Here is a 21,391-nt window from a genome sequence, read left to right as displayed (position 1 = left end):
ACTGAAGGAAAAGCCCCCGCTGTTTTCCATATAACCATATAGCCAGTGCAGATTGAACCAAGCTTGCAAAAGCGTATTCATAGATCGGAGCTTCCCCCGCATAAATCGGTTATGCATATGCGGGGAAGAAGAAATGCCTCGGATGAACTGTGCCGAGCGTTGACAATCCATGGAGTTGTGAGAAAACAAAGATCCCTTCCTCTACTGATACAAGACAAAGCGAAAGAGAGAATAAAAATGGACTTTGGAAATGGGTTGCGGAAGACATCGTGGCCCCTTGTTGTCCGTGTCGAACTTTGTATACTCAAATCCAACGACGTCATATATTATGTTACCCCGAGTCGGAACTGAACTGAACCAAGTCCGTTACTACACAGAGCCAGAATGAACAGGGCATAGACAAAAGGACACGCAGAACATCTCCAGTGGACCTGCGAAATGCATAATCAGCTACCTACACCTAAATGACCCGCCCAGAATACAGTAAAAAGACATGAGTATCATGATTCCTCCTCGCCGCCCAAACAAGCAACCGCTGCGTTCAGCTCCGCTACAACCTTCTCTTCCAATCGATTCTCGGTCCCCGAGGAGGCATCAAGCGGTTTCTGTCGCGACCACTCGGCCTCCTTCTCCGTCGTTGCCACAATACGTCCGCGCAGAGTCGATCGGCGACCCAGCAGTTCTTCAATGTCTTCCTTGACCTGGGACTTGTCCCATTTGAGTTCTTTGATAGATTGCGCATCCAGGCCGGCGCTGGGCCCAGCTTCACGGAAACGATCGAGCATATAAGAAATCAGAGCCAATGAGTATGCCTCCGAGGCCATGCTCAAACTGATCCATTTTTGTGAGGCTCCGACGCTGACGCTGGGGTGGCCGACAGAGAAGCACTCGGATGCCCGATTGAGCTGTCCTTCAAACTGGTTGAGGAATGCGGCCACTTCTGGTGCCGCGCGGATGACGTTGTATAGTAGGTTCAGGCACAGTGGAAGGAAGCCACCGGTCCAGATTGTGTACAGTCGAGGAATAGCATCGAATGGTCCGAATCCTTTGGGTTGACGGAGGCCGTTGGACAGGCGGCATGTTGACAGTCTCATGAGTACGGCTTCCACGGCCAGATGCTCGGCCAGCATGGGCAAGGTGGACAATTTGACGAGAACAGAGACACTGAGATCGCCGTAGATGGGGTCACCACCTATTGCAAGCTGGTCGGCCCAGGAGTACAAAGTGGTGGCATGGCGAGCGACGTCGTTATCTTGGATGTGGTATGTGATGTGCTCGTAGAGACGCTCGGAGTTCTTGACCTGGAGACAGCTCTGAAGAATAGCAACGAGGATTGCGAAATCCTTGGGCGTGCACTTGTCCGGTTCCTCGTGCAGGTAGGTGGTGAGCGATTTGAAGCCTTGCGCAACGACCACCTTGACGATCTCTACAATGAGAGTGAGGTCATTCGAAAGTTTGGCGGGCTTGCTCAGGGTTTCAGGGCTGGTGCGCGATGGCTTATCCAGGTGGAACTGAAGGGCCAGGAACAGCACATTCAGCAGGGATCGATAGTATTCAATATCACTGCTGATGAGTGCATCTTCATAAGTCGAGTGTCGATCCCGCAGGGCTTTGTAGACGGCTTCAAGTAATGCAAATGCTTCGGCTCCACGGGCATCAACCTGCACCAGCCGTTGGCATAAGGCCTGAGCAAAATCGACGCGGACTTGCTGAATCTCCTCGAAGATGGCCTCTGGGGGAACACTGCGTATATTGGCCTCGAGACAATTCTGGGCCACAACAGCCATTGACTTCTGTATGGCGAAGTCGGGCATGAAGTCAGCGCAATGCTCGATGGCAAAGAATTTCCAGCTGTTGAGAAGTGTCTGTTCCGGTGTTAGAAAAGGTTCGAGTTGTACAGGATCAACAAATCACTTACCACCTGCGCTTCCACAAGCGACAGATTGATGTTGGCTCGTTCGAATTCCTCGGAAAAGCCCCGATTGCGAGATCCAGACCAGGCAAAGTCGTAGGACAAAAGCTTTTCTCCCATTGCAAGATCATAATAGTAATCACGTCCCAATGCGCGAGGCACGAGGGGCGTTCTCTTGAAGTCAACAACCTTGCAGCCGGTATATCGCATTTCAAAGTTCTTCTTCAAGTTCGCGTGAAGGGAAGAATTGTAAGCATCAACCTCCACGGCATCCTTAGAATACCATTGCACTAAGGGAATAAGGGTCTTCACGAAACTGAAATCTCCCATCTCTTTTGCAGCGTGCAAGTAAACAGCGCAAATATCTGCGACAACAGCAGCAATGCGGGTTGCGTAAATTTGTTGAATCACAGGTAAAGAAGAGATCTTCAATTTTGAGACGTAGCTCACAATGCTGTTAAAGAATTGCGTATGCTTCTTCAGGTGCGGAGTTGCCCATGGCCAATTTTCTTGGGCGCGAGAAACGAACTCTAGCAAGGCCAGAGCCATCTGGGGCTCTTCGTGTTCAATGTTGGCGAGCTTGTCAAGCGCCATTTGCAAGAATGGCACACCTCTCATGCTAGGGTCTCCGGACTTGCCAGACTTCTTCAATGTCTGTCGAGGAGAAGCCCCGGTCAGAATGAAGACTGCCAACCACTGCTGACGCTTGCTGACAAATGTTGACAGCAATTTCCAATTAGCAAGGAGCAGAGCCTCGTCGTTGAGTGGCTTGTCAAGCTGTGACAGCACATCAAGGAACAAGCACGATGCCTCGGCTCCGAGATGACCAACAAGAGATGGCGGTTCATTGTCCGGATCCGAAGCAGCAACAGAAATAAGAATTTCAAGCAAAGACACAACAGGTAACCTGTACGCGTCAAGCAGCGCATACAGCTTGACGAGGACAGGCGTGGCTTTGAAGAGCTGCTCCTCTAGAAGTGAGCTAGGCTGCTGTGTAAGTCTTGCTGCCTGGACGAGCTTGATGCATAGGCCTAGGGTGGCTTTGACCTGATTCTCAACCAACGTGAGGTAGCGAAGATGAACGGTAGGTGGGGTCTGCAGACCGTCGGAGATTAATCGAAGAAGTGGGTTGAAGGGGAGATCAGCGGATGATCGAGGTCGCAGCAGATCCAAGATATATGTCGCAGAGTCAGAGAAGACGCCGGTGATCTTGGCTTCCGGTTTCACGGAATCATTGACGCCGTAGGCATAGTAGAGAATTCGGTCGAAAGCAGAAGCGAGCATCGCGTTAAGGTGGAACTGCTGCTCTGGGAGGTTGAAACGCCAGTTGCCATTGCTATTGAAAATCTCAACCATAGTTCGTGTGAAATTTAACAGAATGGTTCTCATGACATGGGATGGGATACCGGCAGTCCAATCGGATGCGATCGTCGACTTGCCTGCAACGCTGCCGGGGCTCTTCCTGAGCACTGCTCGAGATGCGGCATCATCAATAGCTGCTATCAGGAGGTTCACGCAGCTGAGGAGGAATGGATATTCTCCAGATGGAAGCTCCATGGCTGAAACGATGGCAGTCATGATTCCGCCTTTGCCGTCCGAGCCGATGAAGCTACTGCGGCTGAAGAATGGCCACACTCGACTTGGAAGAATCTTGATTACTTCCTGGATGAATCGCAGGCAGGCCATGATAGGATCCAACGCACTTGCCGGGTCACCTCGAGACCGGATATTCTGCAGGTTGCGTTCGAAGATGTCCAAAACCACCGAAATAATATCGCCTTGTTTGGAAAGTCCGTCGCTAGCCATCTCCAATATTCTCGTGGCACCTGTGCCCGCAGTGTCGTGAGCGTGGGCGTTCCTAGCGCCGGCAACAAGATCCGCCAGGAGCTCAATAATCTCTGTACAAGGTGCAGCGTTCCAATCCGACGAGTACCCGCCGCTTGCACTCCATTCTTCTAACCAGCTTCCAAGGAAGCTCAAGCATGAATATTGATGCTGCCACATAATGATGGCAGGTTTTGATTCCGAAATGACTTGGCCGATTGTCGAAGTTGGGATTTCTGATGAGCCACTTACAATCAAAGCATTGTTCGTCTGTGTGCCTTGGAGGCTGCGAGAAGCCGATTCGAACATCGGGAGCGACTTGATCAGGGAAACCCAGTTCGCATTTTCATCCTCACGGATGGTTTCGTATCCCTGGAAACCCGGAGAAACGATTTGAGTGAAAGTGCTCATGTTATCCAATTCCTCGACGATAAGAGGTAAGCCGTCCTCGTTCATCTCGTGTGGAGTCACAAGCGCGCGGCAGAGTCTGAGGAAAGGAACTGTTTCGTAGGGGAAACGAGACCGTGCGAGTTCAAAAATACCTGCCATCAACACACGATCACTAGTAAATACAGACCTAGGATCGCTGGCTGGACCGAGGGAGGCCGCTTTATTCCACCGAAGATTATCGGGAGTACCAGTCAATATGGCCAAAGTAGCCTCCAGTATTTCAGGTGTGTATTCGACACGGTCAAATGCAACTCGAATAATATCAAAAAGATGCAATCGGACCCATTGATCTGTCAAGTAATCATCGACTGCTGACATGGACCCAGCCTTGGTAGACAATGTGACGACCACATTTAAGACCGATTCGACGAGTTCATCAGTACAGAAATGAGCGATCGCATCTTCCGCACTATGATTAGGCATTGAAGCACAGTCGAGAAGCTCTTCATAAAGTGATGGCTCCATCCCTCGAGAAAGGCCCGTATTCTCTGTCTTTGCCAGGAATGCAGCCCTGGCTGAGTTGGATTGCTCTTGCTCTCGCCGGTCTCGAGATACACTAGCCGCCTCAGCAAACGCTTGAAGAACCACGCCCCAGATCAAAGCAGCCGGATTGGCCGTGTTCAGGTTCATGTATGCGCCTAGGAGGATCTCAGTGATTTGAGATACGGCCTCCTTGGAGAGATAATAAGGCTTCTGTCCCGGAGGAAAGGCTGTCGATTCATATCCGTTGAGGATATGTTCAATGGCAAGGGAAAATTTCAAGAAGGCCAGGGTGACTAGGGAGGTAAAGGCCTGAAGCGGTAACAAGACTTCCAGAGGTTGTTGGCACGGCTAGCACGCTGATCAGTATTCACCAATTGAGTAGGTAGGAGCCACTTACCACTTGCAACGGCTCCAGGAAGGAATGTTCAGCCATTAATTTGACCCAAGATATCACAAGATTGGCAGCCGGGGCCTCACTCGATGCCTGAAGTTGATGGAACATAATTTGCAGTATATGAACAATCTCCTCAACGAGAGTAGTTCTCCAGATGTCCTCTATCTCCTGACTACTTTCGCTTGCACCTAGCCAGCCGCCATCTGATTCCAGATCCTTCAGTCGCTTGCGGATTCCGGTGATACAATCAGTCAGAAATGTGTTCAGTCCCTCTCCGTTAGACCGCTTCTGAAACAGTGTCCCTCCTAGTTTACGCAAAGCCAAAGTGCGCTCGCTCTCATTGGTGCTGTTATTGGCGGGTTCGCCTCCAAGATCATGTAGAGACAAGACAAGAAGCTTGCGGTAAGTCTTCAGAATATGACTTCTCTCTGAGATATAGAGGCTCCGCAATCGTAAGCGTCGGTTGACTTCCGTATCGAAAGTAGATGCATCCTCTTTGTCCGCAGCTTGCCTGAGAACGCTCGCCAAGTTCGGACCAGCTACGGACACACGAAGGTTGTCTGTACCCGCAGCGCTTTGGAGGCTCGTGGCCTCCTCTGCCGAAAAAGTCGTTGTCAGGCGCGTAGCAGGACGGTTCTGCCATTCAAGGACTACGATGCGTAGAGCCGCAATCTCGTCAATTCGTGCTTTCTCGCTGAGCCATTGCGCGTCCGCCTTGATCTCCTTGAGATCGAACGAGGTCTTGGTATTCGTTTCAACGTGGATTGCCGCGGTTTTAGATTCGAATTCGGACTTTGATTTGGCGGAAAGACTAGAGGAAGGGATCACACTTTGGGCTAGCAACTCCGTGCTTTCGGGATGCGAAAGGAAGGCTGAGACATTGCCGCCATTATCGGCATGACCGTCTGGATCATTGGAATAGAGGAAAGCTCTTTTCCAGGACCTGCGACGAATTAGTAATCAGTAGGATGACGGCCGAGCTGAGCGTACAAAAGTTGAACGTCCCCGGAGAAGCACTTGTCCAGGGACGGAAAATAGGCCTCCGGGATGGGAGCCATTTGGCGTGACAAATTAGAACATTATCAAATCCCAAGATACCAGAGTGGAGGAAGTAACGGCGAGGAGAAAAAGTAGGAGGTGGTCAGAGGTAGCTATAGCTGTTGGAAAGCTCCAGGAAGATTTCACTTCTTTCACGCGCTCAGCGGTCAACAATTCGCACTTCCTATCTTGGCCTAGCGTTGGGCGGTGAAGCATGACAAAAGTTGCTTCTTTTGTCACTTTGAGTCACTCCGCATTGATTTGGCTGCGACATAGAATTTCTGAGCTGGAAACGGTGCAGTCAATTGCAATTCGTGTCTCTTGATACCCTTTATCCTTCTGTCTTGGAAGCCCAGCCCCTCCGGCATCCTCCACGGTCATGGCGGACCTCGTTGACCACTCCCCCCACCATCCCACCAAAGCTGCGAAGCTAGACAGCGCCTCTAATGTGATTCTGATCGACAACTACGACTCTTTTACTTGGAACGTCTACCAATACCTGGTTCTCGAGGGAGCTACAGTGACTGTATTCCGCAACGATGAAGTGACCGTAGACGATTTGATTGCAAAGAAGCCTACTCAGTTGGTCATTAGTCCCGGCCCCGGTCACCCTTCAACAGACGCAGGGATAAGCAATGCTGCGATCCAGTATTTCAGCGGAAAGGTGCCAATATTCGGTGTGTGCATGGGTCAACAATGCATCATCTCTTCCTTTGGCGGCAAGGTCGATGTGACCGGCGAGATTCTCCACGGCAAGACCTCGGTCTTGAAGCATGACTCCAAGGGCGTCTACGAGGGACTGCCTACCGCTCTTTCCGTCACTCGATACCACTCGCTCGCCGGAACTCAATCGACCATCCCGGATTCCCTTGAAGTGTCCTCGTGGGCCGAACTCGAGAACGGCAGCGGTGACATTATCATGGGAGTCCGACATAAGGAGCTCACCGTGGAAGGCGTGCAATTCCACCCTGAGAGTATTCTCACTGAGTATGGACGGAAGATGTTCAGGAACTTCCTCACCTTGACTTCGGGTACTTGGAACGGGAACAAGCATGGTGCGACGGTAGCTGCCCCGACTCCTGCTCCGGTCGATAAGAAAGCATCTATTTTGGATAAAATCTACGCTCACCGCAGGAACGCCGTTGCTGAGCAGAAGAAAACCCCCGCTTTGCGACCAGAGGCTTTGCAGGCTGCTTACGACTTGAACATCGCGCCGCCCCAAATATCTTTCCCTGAGCGGCTGAGACAGTCGGATTACCCCTTCTCATTGATGGCGGAGATTAAACGAGCATCTCCTTCCAAGGGTATCATTTCGGCAGATGTGTGTGCTCCGGCTCAAGCTCGCGAGTATGCTAAAGCCGGTGCCAGTGTCATTTCTGTTCTTACAGAGCCCGAGTGGTTTAAAGGAACAATTGACGATCTTCGAGCAGTGCGTCAGAGTCTGGAGGGGATGACTAACCGTCCAGCCCTTTTGCGGAAGGAGTTTGTGTTTGATGAATATCAAATTCTCGAGGCACGACTGGCTGGTGCCGATACAGTTCTCTTGATCGTGAAGATGCTCGATATTGAGCTTCTCACACGCCTCTACCGGTACTCTCAGAGCCTCGGGATGGAGCCCCTTGTCGAAGTCAACACACCCGAGGAGATGAAAATTGCAGTTGACTTGGGATCTCAAGTCATCGGTGTCAACAACCGCGACCTCACTAGTTTCGAGGTTGATCTTGGAACTACCAGCCGCCTTATGGATCAAGTTCCCGAGTCTACCATCGTTTGCGCTCTCAGTGGTATCATGGGCCCTAAGGATGTGGAGGCTTACAAGAAGGAGGGTGTGAAGGCTGTTCTTGTAGGAGAGGCTTTGATGCGGGCTACCGACACTTCTGCTTTTGTGGCGCACTTGCTGGGTGGATCAAAGGCTACATCAACTTCAACATACCCCCCACTGGTGAAGATTTGTGGGACTCGGTCTGAAGAGGCCGCCAAGGCCGCCATCGAAGCTGGAGCCGACTTGATTGGTATAATCCAAGTTCCCGGGCGGTCACGAACTGTCTCGGATGACGTGGCTCTCCGAATCTCTCAGGTCATCAAGTCAACACCTCGTCCTGGAGCTCAGCAGAATGTGACATCAGAGCAACTATCCAAGGCTACTACTTTGGAATGGTTTGATTATTCCGCTGGCGTCTTGCGGCACCCAACTCGCGCATTGCTCGTGGGTGTTTTTATGAACCAGCCTCTTTCCTACATTCTTGACCAGCAACAAAAGCTTGGACTCGACATTGTACAGCTTCATGGCGCTGAGCCTGTTGAATGGGCTCGCTTGATTCCCGTTCCCGTCATTCACAAATTTGCACCTGGGGACATTGGCATTGCACGCCGTGCATACCACAATATTCCGTTGTTGGACTCTGGTGCAGGTGGTTCGGGCGAGCTCCTAGAGAAGGCCAGTATTCAGCAAGTCCTTGACAGCGACATGGGTTTGCGAGTGTTTCTGGCCGGTGGATTGAACCCCGATAATGTGGTCGACACCGTGAGGAAGCTTGGCGAGTCGGGGTCGAAGGTGGTTGGATTGGATGTCAGCTCTGGAGTCGAGACCAATGGTTCTCAGGATTTGGACAAGATTCGTGCTTTCGTGAAGGCTGCTAAGAGTGTCCGTGCGTGATCTGTTAGCGGATCTGAATCTTGAACCTTAACTCACAAGATTATTTTCGGGTGATGGTGTGACTTCTCTTCTCACTCCATCTTTACTTCAGACATTCCAGGATTTTGACAATATCCACGACGTCATAAATACCGGCCTGTCCCAACGTAATAAGTTGTTGTTGCTCAATGATCACTTCTGTCGTAATCCTCACTACCTTGTGCTCCTACCACACTCCTGTTCTACTCAATCATCAGACCAAACATCTTCATTATAACCTATTAGATGCTAGTCAACATGACGGATAACGGCGAAAACGACGGGCTCTCTCAGGAAATAATTCCTCAGTATCCGTACAACGGAAGGGACAATTTTCTGGCTATTTTGGATCACGAATTCACTCCGCCCTTTGCCAAAAATGAGTTCCTTCTGTGTACAAACATCAGCGATGGTCAGTTCCAACGTGACTTCCTCCACTCCGACGAGAACGACGAAAACGACAAGAGAATCCTGCGATCCGTAAAAGAGTACTCTTCATCTTCTCAATCACTACTCGTCAAGATGCATTCCGCACCACACGAACAGGCAATTTCGGCTCTCGTTCAACTCATCACTGAGAAGGCGGTGCGACAGGGTATATCTGACGAGCTCAATTTCCCACGGAGTGAAAGCCGCCGTCTGCATCCTGGTCAAAATACAATCATCAAAGAGGCCGATGATTCTATTGTTCCCATGGCATTCAGAGATCGAGGTTCGCCCACAATCACTATTGAAGTTGCCCGATCAGAGTCTGATGTACAGCTTCAAAGAGATGCCGAGAACTGGTTAGTGGGGTCCCATGGCCAGGTCCTATCAGTGATCACGATTCTTGTTAGGCAGGAATCTCACGACTTGGTACTCCGAAGATGGACTATGCAGAGCGGTGCCCCCGCCGTGGCACAAGAAGTCCTTGTCAACGTGCACCGTTCGAGGCTCAGAAATCAAGACCGTTTTAATGTCAGCGGCGGTCCTTTCACCATCCCTTTCTTCCACCTATTTCTACGCCAACCGAACCCCAACTCGAATGAAGCGGATTTCCAATTCACTGCAGTAGATCTCGATCGGCTGGCTCGGCGGACTTGGAACCTTTAGGTTCACATTTTTACTAAATTGTGACTCTCAGTCGAACTATCTTCACGCCTCACAAATAACACACGGTCCAATTGCAGAGCCTTGGAGTCACATCTCTATCATTGCAGTTTTTTTCTCACTTTTCACATTAACACTTACAACTATATGGACAAGATGGGCAAAACTTTTGACAAAATTCAAGTCCATGTCATCGGGTCATTCGAAAACTCGGACAAAGTTTCTGGCTGGATGAAAGCCAACGGTGGCAAATATCACCGATCTTTCAACAGCCAGGTTACCCACCTCATTGTGTCCGAAGAAGTCTACCTCAGAAATGGAGAAGAAAGTGAGCTTACCCCCTCGCTGTTCCAAGCAGTACTGACTTCATCACAGTTGAAAAAGCAAAGCGGTCCGATAAAGTAAAGATCGTGTCCTTTGACTGGCTGGAGGATTCTTTGCTGTCACGTTCCAAACGGCCCAAGCCGGAGCAACCCTTTCTATGGTCGACACTTCTTCGGGAAAATGCCAAAGTGAAAAGGACAACCAGTATGTCCCCCTGAAGACTATGAGTTCGTTCTGCTAAATTTATAAACCGCAGAAGATCCTTTTGTAAACAGAGTCACCAAAACCACCACACGCCGAAAGAGCAAGGATACAATTATGCGTGCGTGAACGTTCAATCTTCTTACGAATAAAGTTTCCCGGTTACTGATGCTATGCTTCTAGCCAAAGCCCTGATATTCACTGATACAGCCGGCGAGACCTGGGATGCAGAGCTCGTGCGACACAATGTGGCTGCACGCCCTCGAGGTAAATTCCGAGTCGGAGTATGTGCAACTTGTACCATCTTTCTGGAAGATTGACTGATCATACGCAGATTTTTCAGTCTTTTTCCAACCCCCCATGCTATTCAACATATGCCAAATACAGCCAGCTTGGCACCTCTTACGTGATCGAACTTGCATCGCCGAAGAAAGACATGTCCCTAGCTATCAATGCATTCAAAAAGTTCTTCCTTGCGCAGACAGGAAAAGAATGGGAGAATCGATCTAATGGGCAGATCCCGGCACCAAGGCTGGATGATGATGGAAATCCTGCGCCTGAGGGCTGGTACTCATACGAGGACACAACCAGCCTTTTCACAAACTGGATCAAAGCCTATCAGCCACTGGCCCATTCAACCGAAGGATCTAACAAGGAAGAACAAGCTTAAAATTTTTTATATCTATGATGCATCATGAGAATGCATCGTTCTCATGGAATGACACGGTCGAAATGAGAATTAGCAAGTCCTTACATTCTTTGCAGTCATTCTAGCGGGATAACAGCATGATGAAGTCTGAAACTATTACTGAAAATGGAATATCCAAAGTAGAGTCCCGGTGTGTAACAAGAGTAGGCTTAAAAGAGATTTGAAAAATCTCAGCTCAAAACATACTTGACACGTATCAATTGATCTATGTCCTTTGGAAGACTTCAGGGTGATCAATGAGCCTAGGCGCATCCTGGCCCTAGAAGTAGAAAGTTCGCTACCTTCGGACACCCTGCATGAGATTTGGTGTTGATCTCGAATACAATAAAGAGAAATGATTATGAGATTGATGAATCCATAATTGAGTTTGGCTACGGCATTGATTACAAAGGCAGAAGAAGATCGAGTCATGCCGTTGGACAAGGTTTCGTAGTATATTGAATCCTTTCTGGCCACCATCACTGTTGACAACGTATAGGGCATGTGAATATTCAAAATGTAAAACAACATGAGATGGCTAAAAAAGCCTTTTAGTCGATCTAAAAACACCAATACGCCAATGGAGTGCCCAATAGATTACCACACCTGTATCCGACACCGTAATGCAAAAATTCCGGAAAGCAATCAAAGGTAGTCCTTCTTCTTGCTTGTTCTTGTATACTGCGTAAGGGCCCATTCAACGTCTCCACTGGAGCCCTTCTCGAGAGTGCCTCCCCGAATTTCGAAGAGGCGCATAGTCATACGGGGGCCGACTTCAGCAAGTTCAACGTCCCGGTAACCAGTCTTCACGAAGACGTGATGCCGCATCTCAATGCTGTCTTCCTTGTTGACAAAAGTCACGACACGGTTGCCGACCTTTCCAGGCTCACGAGGCGGGAACAAATGCTTCAAAATCTGCACTACACGGGCACCCAGCTTGGTCTTGAAGCCCTCGAAGATCAAGTGAGGATAGCTTTCGGAAACAGTACCGCGGGCAGCATTGGGGATGTCCGCGCGCAGAACGACATTGTGAAGAGAGAAACTCGCAGTCGGGCCATGAGGAAGATGGGAAATGGTAAGCGCGGTTGGTGTACCACGGTGCTCGTGCAACAGAATCATGTCGGTCAGAGCAGCAGAAGTAGCGCTGGACACCAGATCGGGTAGAACGAGATTACCACGGTTAAGTCGGATAGCGGTGGGTAGGAGAAGACGAATTTCCTTGGCGAAAGCACCGAGACGAGCAGAAGGTGAGCGGGAGGTGGTGACCAGCGGGCGAGGATCAATGACGCCGGAAGTCAAAGCGTATTCGTCGTCGACATCCATATCAGCATCTTGTTCCTTCGATTCATCGTACTTGAAGTCTTCCCGAAGAGCCTTATCATTTGCGATCGAAGGGTCGAGAGGCTTGCCAGAGGCCAGTGCGGCTTTCAGCTGGGCTCTCTTTTCTGCGATAGAGGCATCGCGGAGGAGCAGAGCTCTGCGGTAAAGGTAGTCGCGACGTTCACGATTTTGACGGCGCTACTGTGCATTAGCATATGTTGGATAAGTCAGGCATAAGCGAGCGATACCTACCAGCATCTTTGTGGAATCATAGACTTGAGATGATCTTCAAGGTTGATGGCGGGCAACTTTTTTTTTTCTAATCTCCGGGGCTGCGTAGTTGGTCCGCACACATCACCGTAGTGGGATCCCACCGATAGAGAATCGCAAATGCGGAGACACATTTCTGTCCTTCCCAACTCTTCCACTCTCTTTTGTCGGTGTTCTGTGACAAAGAGCTGGATTCGTGAGTGCTTTGATGCCATTAGTCTTTGGATTTTCTAACACCACTCGTCCTTGCAGATCATCGTGTCTTTGCCCCCCCTCAGGCACACACTTCGGGTGATCGAAGAACCGCACAGGAGGATTGCATCGACTTTTACGCTCTTGCATACGATCTGGACTTCTTGAATGCTCATTCACCGTATGTTTGGCTCTCAAAGACTGCGTTCTTGATATCAATCCTCACCTTTGCCCCGTCGGCCAATTTACAACCCTGCTTTCTATCATGGACAACTATCCTCCGGGCCTGGCAGATGATCCGTCGGTGATGGCAGAGCTGGATGAACATACCTCGATGGCTCTAGGCCGAGCTCGGCCCCGACGACATGATGATGAAGACGACGGATCCGAATACATGGAGGACGACGATTTGGAGAGCAACGTCGGTGGCCCGGCAAACCGAAACCAGAAGGGTCACGGACACTCGGATGAAGACAAGGAGCTTCCTGCCCATGCGTGCGCGTAAGTAATCGTCTCTGCCTTTCTGTTCACTCTATTAATTGAGACATTTTCTAGGTACTGTGGCATCCATAACCCCAGCAGCGTTGTGAAATGTCTTTCATGCAACAAATGGTTCTGCAGCGCTCGTGGTAACACATCCTCTTCACACATCGTCAATCACCTTGTCCGTGCTCGACACAAGGAAGTCCAGCTGCACCCAGCCTCATCCCTCGGTGATACCATCCTCGAATGCTACAACTGCGGTACAAAGAACGTCTTCCTACTTGGTTTCATTCCTGCAAAGTCTGATACAGTCGTTGTTCTTCTCTGCCGACAGCCATGCGCCGCTATGCCGTCTTCGAAAGATATGAATTGGGATACCTCTCGCTGGCAGCCGCTGATCGAGGACCGCTCCTTCCTGCCGTGGCTCGTTGGTGCACCCACAGATCAAGAACAGCTCCGCGCTCGCCACCTTAGTCCTCAGCTGATTGCTAAGCTGGAGGAAATGTGGAAGGAGAACTCTCAGGCAACTTTGGAAGATCTGGAGAAGGCTACAGCCGTGGATGACGAGCCTGCGCCAGTCCTCTTGCGCTACGACGATGCTTTCCAATACCAGAACATTTTTGGCCCTCTTGTCAAAATTGAGGCTGACTACGACCGCAAACTGAAGGAATCTCAGTCGCAGGATGGCCTGATCGTGCGCTGGGATCTCGGTCTCAACAACAAGCACCTAGCAAGCTTCGTTCTGCCGAAGCTCGAACTCGGAGATGTGAAATTGGCTGTCGGTGATGAGATGCGCTTGAAGTACAATGGTGAACTGCGCTCTAAATGGGAAGGAGTTGGCTATGTCATCAAAATTCCTAACAACCAGTCTGACGAAGTCACCATTGAATTGCGCTCCAAGGGCGACCACAAGTCGGTGCCAACCGAATGCACCCACAACTTCACCGCGGACTATGTTTGGAAGTCTACCTCCTTTGATCGCATGCAATTTGCCATGAAGACTTTTGCTGTGGATGAAATGAGTGTTTCAGGCTACATCTTCCATCGTCTTTTAGGCCACGAAGTTGCCGCAGCCCCTATGAAGACTCAAATTCCCAAGAAATACAGTGTTCCCGGTCTCCCGGATCTGAACAGTAGTCAAATCAATGCTGTAAAGAGCGTTCTGCAGCGCCCATTGAGCTTGATTCAGGGTCCTCCAGGTACAGGTAAGACTGTGACTTCGGCCACTATCATCTACCATCTTGCCAAGCTCAACGGTGGTCAGGTGCTGGTGTGTGCTCCATCGAACGTTGCGGTTGATCAGCTTTGTGAGCGCATCCACCGCACCGGCCTCAAGACGGTGCGAGTGACTGCCAAGTCTCGCGAGGATGTTGAATCCCCTGTTGGTTTCCTTTCTCTGCATGAGCAAGTCCGCATGAACGATAGCAATATCGAACTGGCAAAGCTCAACCTGCTGAAGGGCGAACTAGGCGAATTGTCTAGTCAAGATGAAAAGCGATTGAAGCAGCTGACTCGGTCTGCTGAGCGCGAGATTTTGAATAACGCAGATGTTATCTGCTGCACCTGTGTTGGTGCTGGCGATCCTCGCCTTGCCAAATTTAAGTTCCGTACGGTCCTGATTGATGAATCTACTCAGTCCGCTGAGCCAGAGTGCATGATCCCCCTTGTTCTCGGCTGCAAGCAGGTCGTGCTGGTTGGTGACCACCAGCAGCTTGGTCCTGTCATCATGAACAAGAAGGCAGCCAAGGCTGGGTTGAATCAGTCTCTTTTTGAGCGTCTCGTTATCCTGGGATGCGCACCAATTCGTTTGAATGTCCAGTATCGAATGCACCCGTGTCTCTCTGAGTTCCCGTCGAACATGTTCTATGAGGGCTCACTTCAGAATGGTATCACGATCCAGGACCGACTTCGCCGTGATGTGGATTTCCCATGGCCTGTAATTGACATGCCTATGATGTTCTGGTCGAACCTTGGCAATGAAGAAATCTCCGCCTCTGGTACCTCGTACCTCAACCGCACCGAGGCCACTAATGTCGAGAAGATTGTTACTCGCTTCTTCAAGGCTGGTGTTCAGCCCAGGGACATTGGTATCATCACACCGTACGAGGGTCAGCGAAGCTACATCGTCAGTTCCATGCAGGCAAATGGCACCTTCAAGAAGGAGCACTACAAGGAAATTGAAGTGGCATCAGTGGACGCTTTCCAGGGTAGAGAGAAGGACTACATTATCCTGTCCTGTGTTCGTTCCAACGATCACCAGGGCATTGGTTTCTTAAGCGATCCCCGTCGTCTCAACGTGGCTCTTACTCGAGCTCGTTATGGTCTAGTCGTTCTTGGTAACCCGAAGGTTTTGTCCAAGCACCCCTTGTGGAACTGCCTCTTGCAGCACTTCAAAGAAGCGCACTGTCTCGTTGAGGGACCTTTGTCCAACTTGCAGGAGTCTCTGATTCAATTCAGCAGACCCAAGCAGGCCTATCGGGGTCCCCAGCGCTTCCAGATGTCGTTCAATCAAGCTTCTAACGCTGCTAGTGGCACGACGAATGGCCGCAATGGTCACCGCAACGAGTATCATGACTCGGGCTCCGTGGTTGGCTATATCCCCGACGATGTGTCCTCGGTCCACTCTTCTGCTTTGGGTGGCGTCGGCCTTCCGTCCGTATACCCGCCGATGTTCCAGAACTTTGCTGACCAGTGGCCCTCGATCTCCGGCGGTCGCCGTCCCAATGGAGGTCGTGCCAAGGGCGCCCCCAGTGTCGCTGGGGAATCCGTTGCGGCTACCGAGTCTGATATCAATGGAAGCATCGCCGATGGACGCAGCGTCGATCAGGGTGGCGTCAGCCTCACTGATACCCTCAACCGCCTGAGCATCCATGACATGAACAAGCAGCCTAGCCTTAGTCAGTCTGACCGTCTCAAGCGCTACGTAGAATCTGGTGGGCGTGAGCCGTATCGGCCTGGCGCTCCCGACAATGGTAGCATTTTCGGCGGTAGCTCTGCCAGTATTCGCGTCACTCCTCGCGGCCCTCCGGGCCACAACATTCATGATGATGATGACGCGCGCAGTGTTTCCACTGCGTTCGCTAGTCAGGTCGGCGGAAATTACGATTGAGTGGCACGCACCTCATACGTTGTATGCTAGGGCATTCTCTCCCAGATTCGCCCCCTTTTCATCACAGCGGTGAAGCAGTCTCGCACGATATGTCAGACTTCCTTCCACCAGCGTCTTACCCGTCCGTCTTTTCGCATCGATCGGGATATCAGATCTGTGAGGTTAGGGTCGATCCGCTACTTTCAAGGCGCTTGAGTGCTTCCGGACTGCCAGTTGAGGTCATACGCCCCTCACTCTGAAGAAGCGTTCCTCGTGGTCTTAAAACATCATCATCGCCGTGGTATCCTTTATCATGCGTGGTCAGCGGGCTTTCGGCTTTGCTTGACTGGTATTAGCCTTCAGGTAATCCTTCCAGGATACAAGCCTGAAAGGGTAATTGCTAGCCATCCATCTTCGGCCCCGATGAGTCCGGAATCCAATTACCGGGCAGCCTTTAAGTTTTCCCTTTGTCCTCCGGGCTCGATTCCTCCAAGCGGTCTTTCTCTCAGACGTCTAGCTACCATATTGCCTTTGAATCGAGACTATTATGCCTTTTTAAGATCGCTGGGCAAGTAAACTTGTAGCATTTGACATAGACCGTTCCGACGAGAATATAGAAGAGTCTATGAATTATGATAACTTGGGACAAGGAAGAGAAAGCAAAGAATTGCCCCTGATTTTAGGTCAGGGCAAATGTTCCCCCACTTCAGCATGTGAATGCTCCTATTGAAAAACTTCTAGGTCAAGCTGTTGCATAATCTGCATTGATTTCAGTATATTCCAGTTTACCCAAGCCTATGGTCGTTAGCTTGAAGGCTATGTTCCGAGTCTACATCGTGTTCCCGAGCCTGGGAAAGTACCGCAAGCTCCGATGTCAAAACAAGGCAGAGGCCATTCAAAGAGATACCATCGAGCTATTCATACGTAACTACATACATTCTGCAGTCCAAAGAGCCGCTTGAGTAGTGGACGGGGGGCTAGAGACTTCCATGTATCCTAGTCTTTACGCTCCACTAACGATCGGTTCAGCCAGTACCTTCTCGACTTCTATTTAGCCGTTCCTGGGATAAGCCACCGTCCAAATCTCGACGCACTTCCAGACGTCCATGTTGATCTTCTCCAGTTTCCACAGTCCTTTTTCCGAGACTCAGAAGTTAACCTGTGTTTCTACCTAGGCTAACTGGAAGTTCTGCCCCTGCGCCCCGCGTCCCGCTCGATCTAGATCTAGATCTATAGCGCACCCGAAAATAACGCCGTCTCACTTCCCGCCTCACTCGCCCTCTGAAGAGGCCCCGAAGATATGGAGATCCAGCCACCAAGCTGGTCCGCGCACGCAGCATCAGCCATGATCTCCATAGGCACGCACCGCTTGTACACCTCAATTAGTGGACCTCCTCGTCAACCACGGGATCCACTCATCATCGTGATTGCCGGTGCAGGCGATGTCGCATCATCTTACACAGCCCTGGTTCCCCTCGTCTCGCAGAGATCTCAGGTTTTACTATACGATCGCTCGGGACTCGGGCATAGTGAGCCCAGTCCAGGACGGAGTACGGCCGTGAGCCATGCGCGGGAATTACACAGCCTGCTCGATGCCATGGGGTTGAAACCACCGCTTCTACTAGTTGCGCATTCTTTTGGGGCTATCCTTGCCCGCGAGTTCCTCCACTTTTATGCTGACGAGGTTGCCGGCATGGTTCTGGCTGAAGGGGCGACGGAAAGGCAATGTGATTACTTCATCATCCCCGATGAGAATATCATGGCGGTACTCGGAGATTTGAACTGGGCCCGGGTTACTGGTCTACGAGAGGATTCACGGTTATCCCGAGACGAGTGGCGAGCGCGAGCGATTGACATTGCTCGTGGCGCGGCGGCTGCACAGGCGGAGGCAGACTCTTATGTGGAGGTCTGTCGCACACTGGCCCAAAAAAACCAGTTTCAGTGTCAAGCGATGGGAGATAGACCATTAAGTGTGATTCGCTGTAATAGTGCTAGGGATTATGCGCGGATCTATGAACAGGGCGTGAAGGCTGGGAATGGAACAGCTCGGCAAAGACAGGCGTTTCGTGAGCTTTTGGATCAGTGGGATACCCTTGATCAGGAGCTGAAAGAGGAGCAGCTGAAGCTGTCCTCGAATGCCAAGTTGGTGCATTTGCCCGACTGTGGACACAATGTGCATTTGATTCGCCCTGACGTGGTTATGGAGGGAATCGAGTGGGTGCTGGACCAGCTGCAGAGCCCAGATGTGGAAGATACGAAGCTCTAACATTTTTTTTTTGTTGTCATTGCACCGGTTTTTTATTCCTTTCAATTTGACAAGTCCTGAATTAGTTTGAGAGTGCAGATCTCTCGAATTCGGCAGCCTATTTGTGTCCAACGATTAAACTATACTCACTGCCACGGTGATGAGTTTCTGGAACATGCAAACGAATCTTGGGCTATGAATAGACAGCATAGCCTGAGGACTCGCAAGCAATCTGCAGTCTCTCGGTCCATAGGTTGCATACAGCCAGCAGAATGCCCACACAACGAGCGTCAATCCTGTGCAGCCTAAGTACTGCCTCACTCGAGCCCTACGCTGCTGACATAATCCACGTGACTGGAAGCTCTGGATCCCGTGACTTCACCGCCACATCAATTTGTCAGTGGCGATTCAAACCGGAAGAGGGAAGAGTTGCTGCCTGACTTGGAAAAGACTGGGTACCTAATGCGTAGTTGCGGAAAACAGGCAGACCGGCGTGTTCATATGTTCTCATTGGTAACTCCCGACGTATGAGTCATGGTAGCGTCGGAACGGGTGGCCAAAACGCGGTGTTGTCAGGCTTGACAGTGGATCAAGAGTATAAGATCATGGCTTGTCCCTGCATAGTATAGCAGAGATTTCTCAGGTATCTGCAGGTCAGCTCGGCAACGCCGCGACAAGAGCAGAGAAGCCCGGAGAAGCGCGTCTGCACGAGTGTTAGGAGAGCCTGCGCCACAGTGGCGGAAACCCCGGTGTCACCGCTCGCGTATAAAAGAAAGCCGCAGGTGCCGAATTTTTCAGGTTCCAAGGCATCCTCCTTCTTTCCATCTACAACATCTACTTCAACCTGTCGCATCGCCATTTCTTCCCCCACTTTCTGAAATCCGGATTCATCTTCTCTCTATTGTTCTTTCCACCCTGTCTCTTTTCATCAGTGTGGACTTGACTGATCTTTGACGCGTCCGGCTGGTATCTTCATTCCATCACAAATCCCCTCAGCTAGTGTGGGGTCGACGCGATATGGGAGACGGATCTGACTATCCTAGTCCCCGAAGTGAAGCTCCGCACGGGGCTACTGCTGCCTCTGCCCTTGCCTCTGCTACAGAGACTCTGTCCTCAATTGCCAGAATGAATGAGCCCATGAGCTACATGGAGGGCACGCGCCCGCGCCTCTCTGTCCGACGCGCCCGCGATCCCCCCAAGAACCCCAAGGGCCAGATCTACTGCGACCACCCGGATTGCCAGAATGCGCCCCCGACCTTCCGCCGTCCGTGTGAATGGAAGTAAGTTGACCTCACTGTCGCTATCGCGCTCTATTCTCGATGCTAACTTGATTCTCTAGCAAACACATGGACAAACACGATCGTCCCTACAAATGTTTCGAACCCGGCTGCGACAAGATCCAAGGCTTCACCTACTCAGGTGGCCTCTTACGCCACCAGCGCGAGGTCCACAAGAAGAACACCGACGCTAAGAAGCCTCTGATGTGCCCCTATACCGATTGCAACCGAAGCACCGGCAACGGGTTTACCCGCCAGGAGAATCTTCGAGAACATCTTCGACGTCGCCACATGCATGCCGACGACGGCACCCCCCAGGTCATGGTCGACATGCCCTGGGAACGTGCCAATGAGTTGGAAGGCCTCCGGGCCAACTCACTGCCCGCCACCGGCATCAAGCGCAGGCATGACTCGCCCAACGGCGACCTTCCTGAGTCCGATGAGGCTGGTCCTGAGCTTCACAATGAGGTTAAGCGACTGCGCCGCGAGGTCCAGGAGAAGGATCGCCGCCTGGAAGAACTAGAGCGCATCGTCGCCGGCCTGCAGCAGGCTATTCCCCAGCCCGGGCCCGTCGAGTCCCAGTCCATGTCGTTGCCCCCCGTCCCTGAACCTGCCGCTCCCCAAGTCTGATTCATTAATACTGAATCAATACTGATTCTCTTCTCTACAACTTGATTCACTTGCATCTGTTGGCGTTCACAAACGGGTCCCGAATATTAAATATGTGCTTTTCACCATTCTCCTAGTTCTGCATCTGCACTCGGCTGTGTTGGGTGGTTTCACCCGCGGTTTGCTACATGGGCAAGCTAAATCGGGTATTATGGCGTTTTGCTTGACAGTGCGATGAACCGGGCGGTGTTCTCTTTTTCAATGTTTCGAGGGTTTCAAGCCTCATATACCCCGGCGTCTGTTGCGATTCTGTCGCCATTTCCAATATCGTGCCCTGTCTATTTATCTTGGTCTTTTGAAAAACCTTCCTGTAGGATGTTTTAATGATTTCTCGTATCGTTATATATTCGTGGGTTTTACGTAAATTATTAAACAGCTAAAATTTCCATTTTTACCAAAAGGGTAACAGGCCAAATTGTACAACACATCTCTTACTTGCCTCTGTGACCTGTCGACCTTTTCTGCTGGCCGCTGGTTGAAAGAACGCCATTCCTGGAAAGGTTCTGTTCTCGGGATGGTTTCGCGATAGCAGAGGGTGAGAGGGTCTCTGTAGTAGCCCGAACTCGGGTCAGGACTGTTGTCTTTTCGCAGTGGCGTGAAATAGCATCTTGGATTGTAGATGATCTAAGCTGCTGTATACTTCATCTTGGCATCCGCGAATGCCTTCCTCAGGCTGCAATATCAGCCACACTCACGCCTGAGGCCTCCATCCCCGTCTTATCACTGTAGTTCGAGCCGCTAGCGGCTCGCCGAACCAATTTGGCATGCGA

The 21,391-nt window shown here is 50.9% G+C and overlaps 8 protein-coding genes across 8 annotated transcripts; 6 read left to right on the top strand and 2 right to left on the bottom strand.

Annotated features, from left to right (window-relative positions):
* Window positions 1-500: 500 nt before the first annotated feature.
* On the bottom strand, window positions 501-6,121 carry N7477_002588 (nucleoporin; the record flags this gene model as incomplete). The annotated part of the gene is made up of 4 exons (XM_056964251.1): window positions 501-1,865; window positions 1,919-5,017; window positions 5,067-6,006; window positions 6,054-6,121. The coding sequence occupies 4 exons, from the start codon at window positions 6,119-6,121 to the stop codon at window positions 501-503; spliced, it is 5,472 nt and encodes a 1,823-aa protein (XP_056824204.1).
* A 359-nt stretch (window positions 6,122-6,480) lies between these two features.
* Window positions 6,481-8,757, top strand: N7477_002587 (bifunctional anthranilate synthase/indole-3-glycerol-phosphate synthase; the record flags this gene model as incomplete). Its single annotated transcript, XM_056964250.1, has 1 exon — window positions 6,481-8,757. One exon carries the CDS (start codon window positions 6,481-6,483, stop codon window positions 8,755-8,757), a length of 2,277 nt encoding a protein of 758 aa, XP_056824203.1.
* Window positions 8,758-9,033: 276 nt separating this feature from the next.
* On the top strand, window positions 9,034-9,867 carry N7477_002586 (uncharacterized protein; the record flags this gene model as incomplete). Its single annotated transcript, XM_056964249.1, has 1 exon — window positions 9,034-9,867. The coding sequence occupies one exon, from the start codon at window positions 9,034-9,036 to the stop codon at window positions 9,865-9,867; it is 834 nt and encodes a 277-aa protein (XP_056824202.1).
* Window positions 9,868-10,011: 144 nt separating this feature from the next.
* On the top strand, window positions 10,012-11,059 carry N7477_002585 (BRCT domain protein; the record flags this gene model as incomplete). Its single annotated transcript, XM_056964248.1, has 5 exons — window positions 10,012-10,192; window positions 10,240-10,392; window positions 10,445-10,510; window positions 10,573-10,673; window positions 10,724-11,059. 5 exons carry the CDS (start codon window positions 10,012-10,014, stop codon window positions 11,057-11,059), a joined length of 837 nt encoding a protein of 278 aa, XP_056824201.1.
* A 663-nt stretch (window positions 11,060-11,722) lies between these two features.
* N7477_002584 (snoRNA-binding rRNA-processing protein IMP4) lies at window positions 11,723-12,655 on the bottom strand (the record flags this gene model as incomplete). The annotated part of the gene is made up of 2 exons (XM_056964247.1): window positions 11,723-12,595; window positions 12,650-12,655. The coding sequence occupies 2 exons, from the start codon at window positions 12,653-12,655 to the stop codon at window positions 11,723-11,725; spliced, it is 879 nt and encodes a 292-aa protein (XP_056824200.1).
* Window positions 12,656-13,124: 469 nt separating this feature from the next.
* Window positions 13,125-16,451, top strand: N7477_002583 (putative regulator of nonsense transcripts; the record flags this gene model as incomplete). Its single annotated transcript, XM_056964246.1, has 2 exons — window positions 13,125-13,360; window positions 13,415-16,451. 2 exons carry the CDS (start codon window positions 13,125-13,127, stop codon window positions 16,449-16,451), a joined length of 3,273 nt encoding a protein of 1,090 aa, XP_056824199.1.
* A 1,324-nt stretch (window positions 16,452-17,775) lies between these two features.
* N7477_002582 (alpha/beta fold hydrolase) lies at window positions 17,776-18,696 on the top strand (the record flags this gene model as incomplete). The annotated part of the gene is made up of 1 exon (XM_056964245.1): window positions 17,776-18,696. The coding sequence occupies one exon, from the start codon at window positions 17,776-17,778 to the stop codon at window positions 18,694-18,696; it is 921 nt and encodes a 306-aa protein (XP_056824198.1).
* Window positions 18,697-19,692: 996 nt separating this feature from the next.
* On the top strand, window positions 19,693-20,582 carry N7477_002581 (putative C2H2 transcription factor; the record flags this gene model as incomplete). Its single annotated transcript, XM_056964244.1, has 2 exons — window positions 19,693-19,955; window positions 20,015-20,582. 2 exons carry the CDS (start codon window positions 19,693-19,695, stop codon window positions 20,580-20,582), a joined length of 831 nt encoding a protein of 276 aa, XP_056824197.1.
* Between the last annotated feature and the right edge of the window lie 809 nt (window positions 20,583-21,391).

The sequence above is a fragment of the Penicillium maclennaniae genome (assembly GCF_028827695.1).
Source record: "Penicillium maclennaniae strain IBT 15551 chromosome Unknown utg000003l:1.0-5670915.0:1.0-5674809.0, whole genome shotgun sequence".
In the NCBI taxonomy this organism is placed as follows: domain Eukaryota; kingdom Fungi; phylum Ascomycota; class Eurotiomycetes; order Eurotiales; family Aspergillaceae; genus Penicillium; species Penicillium maclennaniae.
Note: the sequence above shows the minus strand (reverse complement) of the source record. Positions and strands in the feature narration are given on the sequence as shown.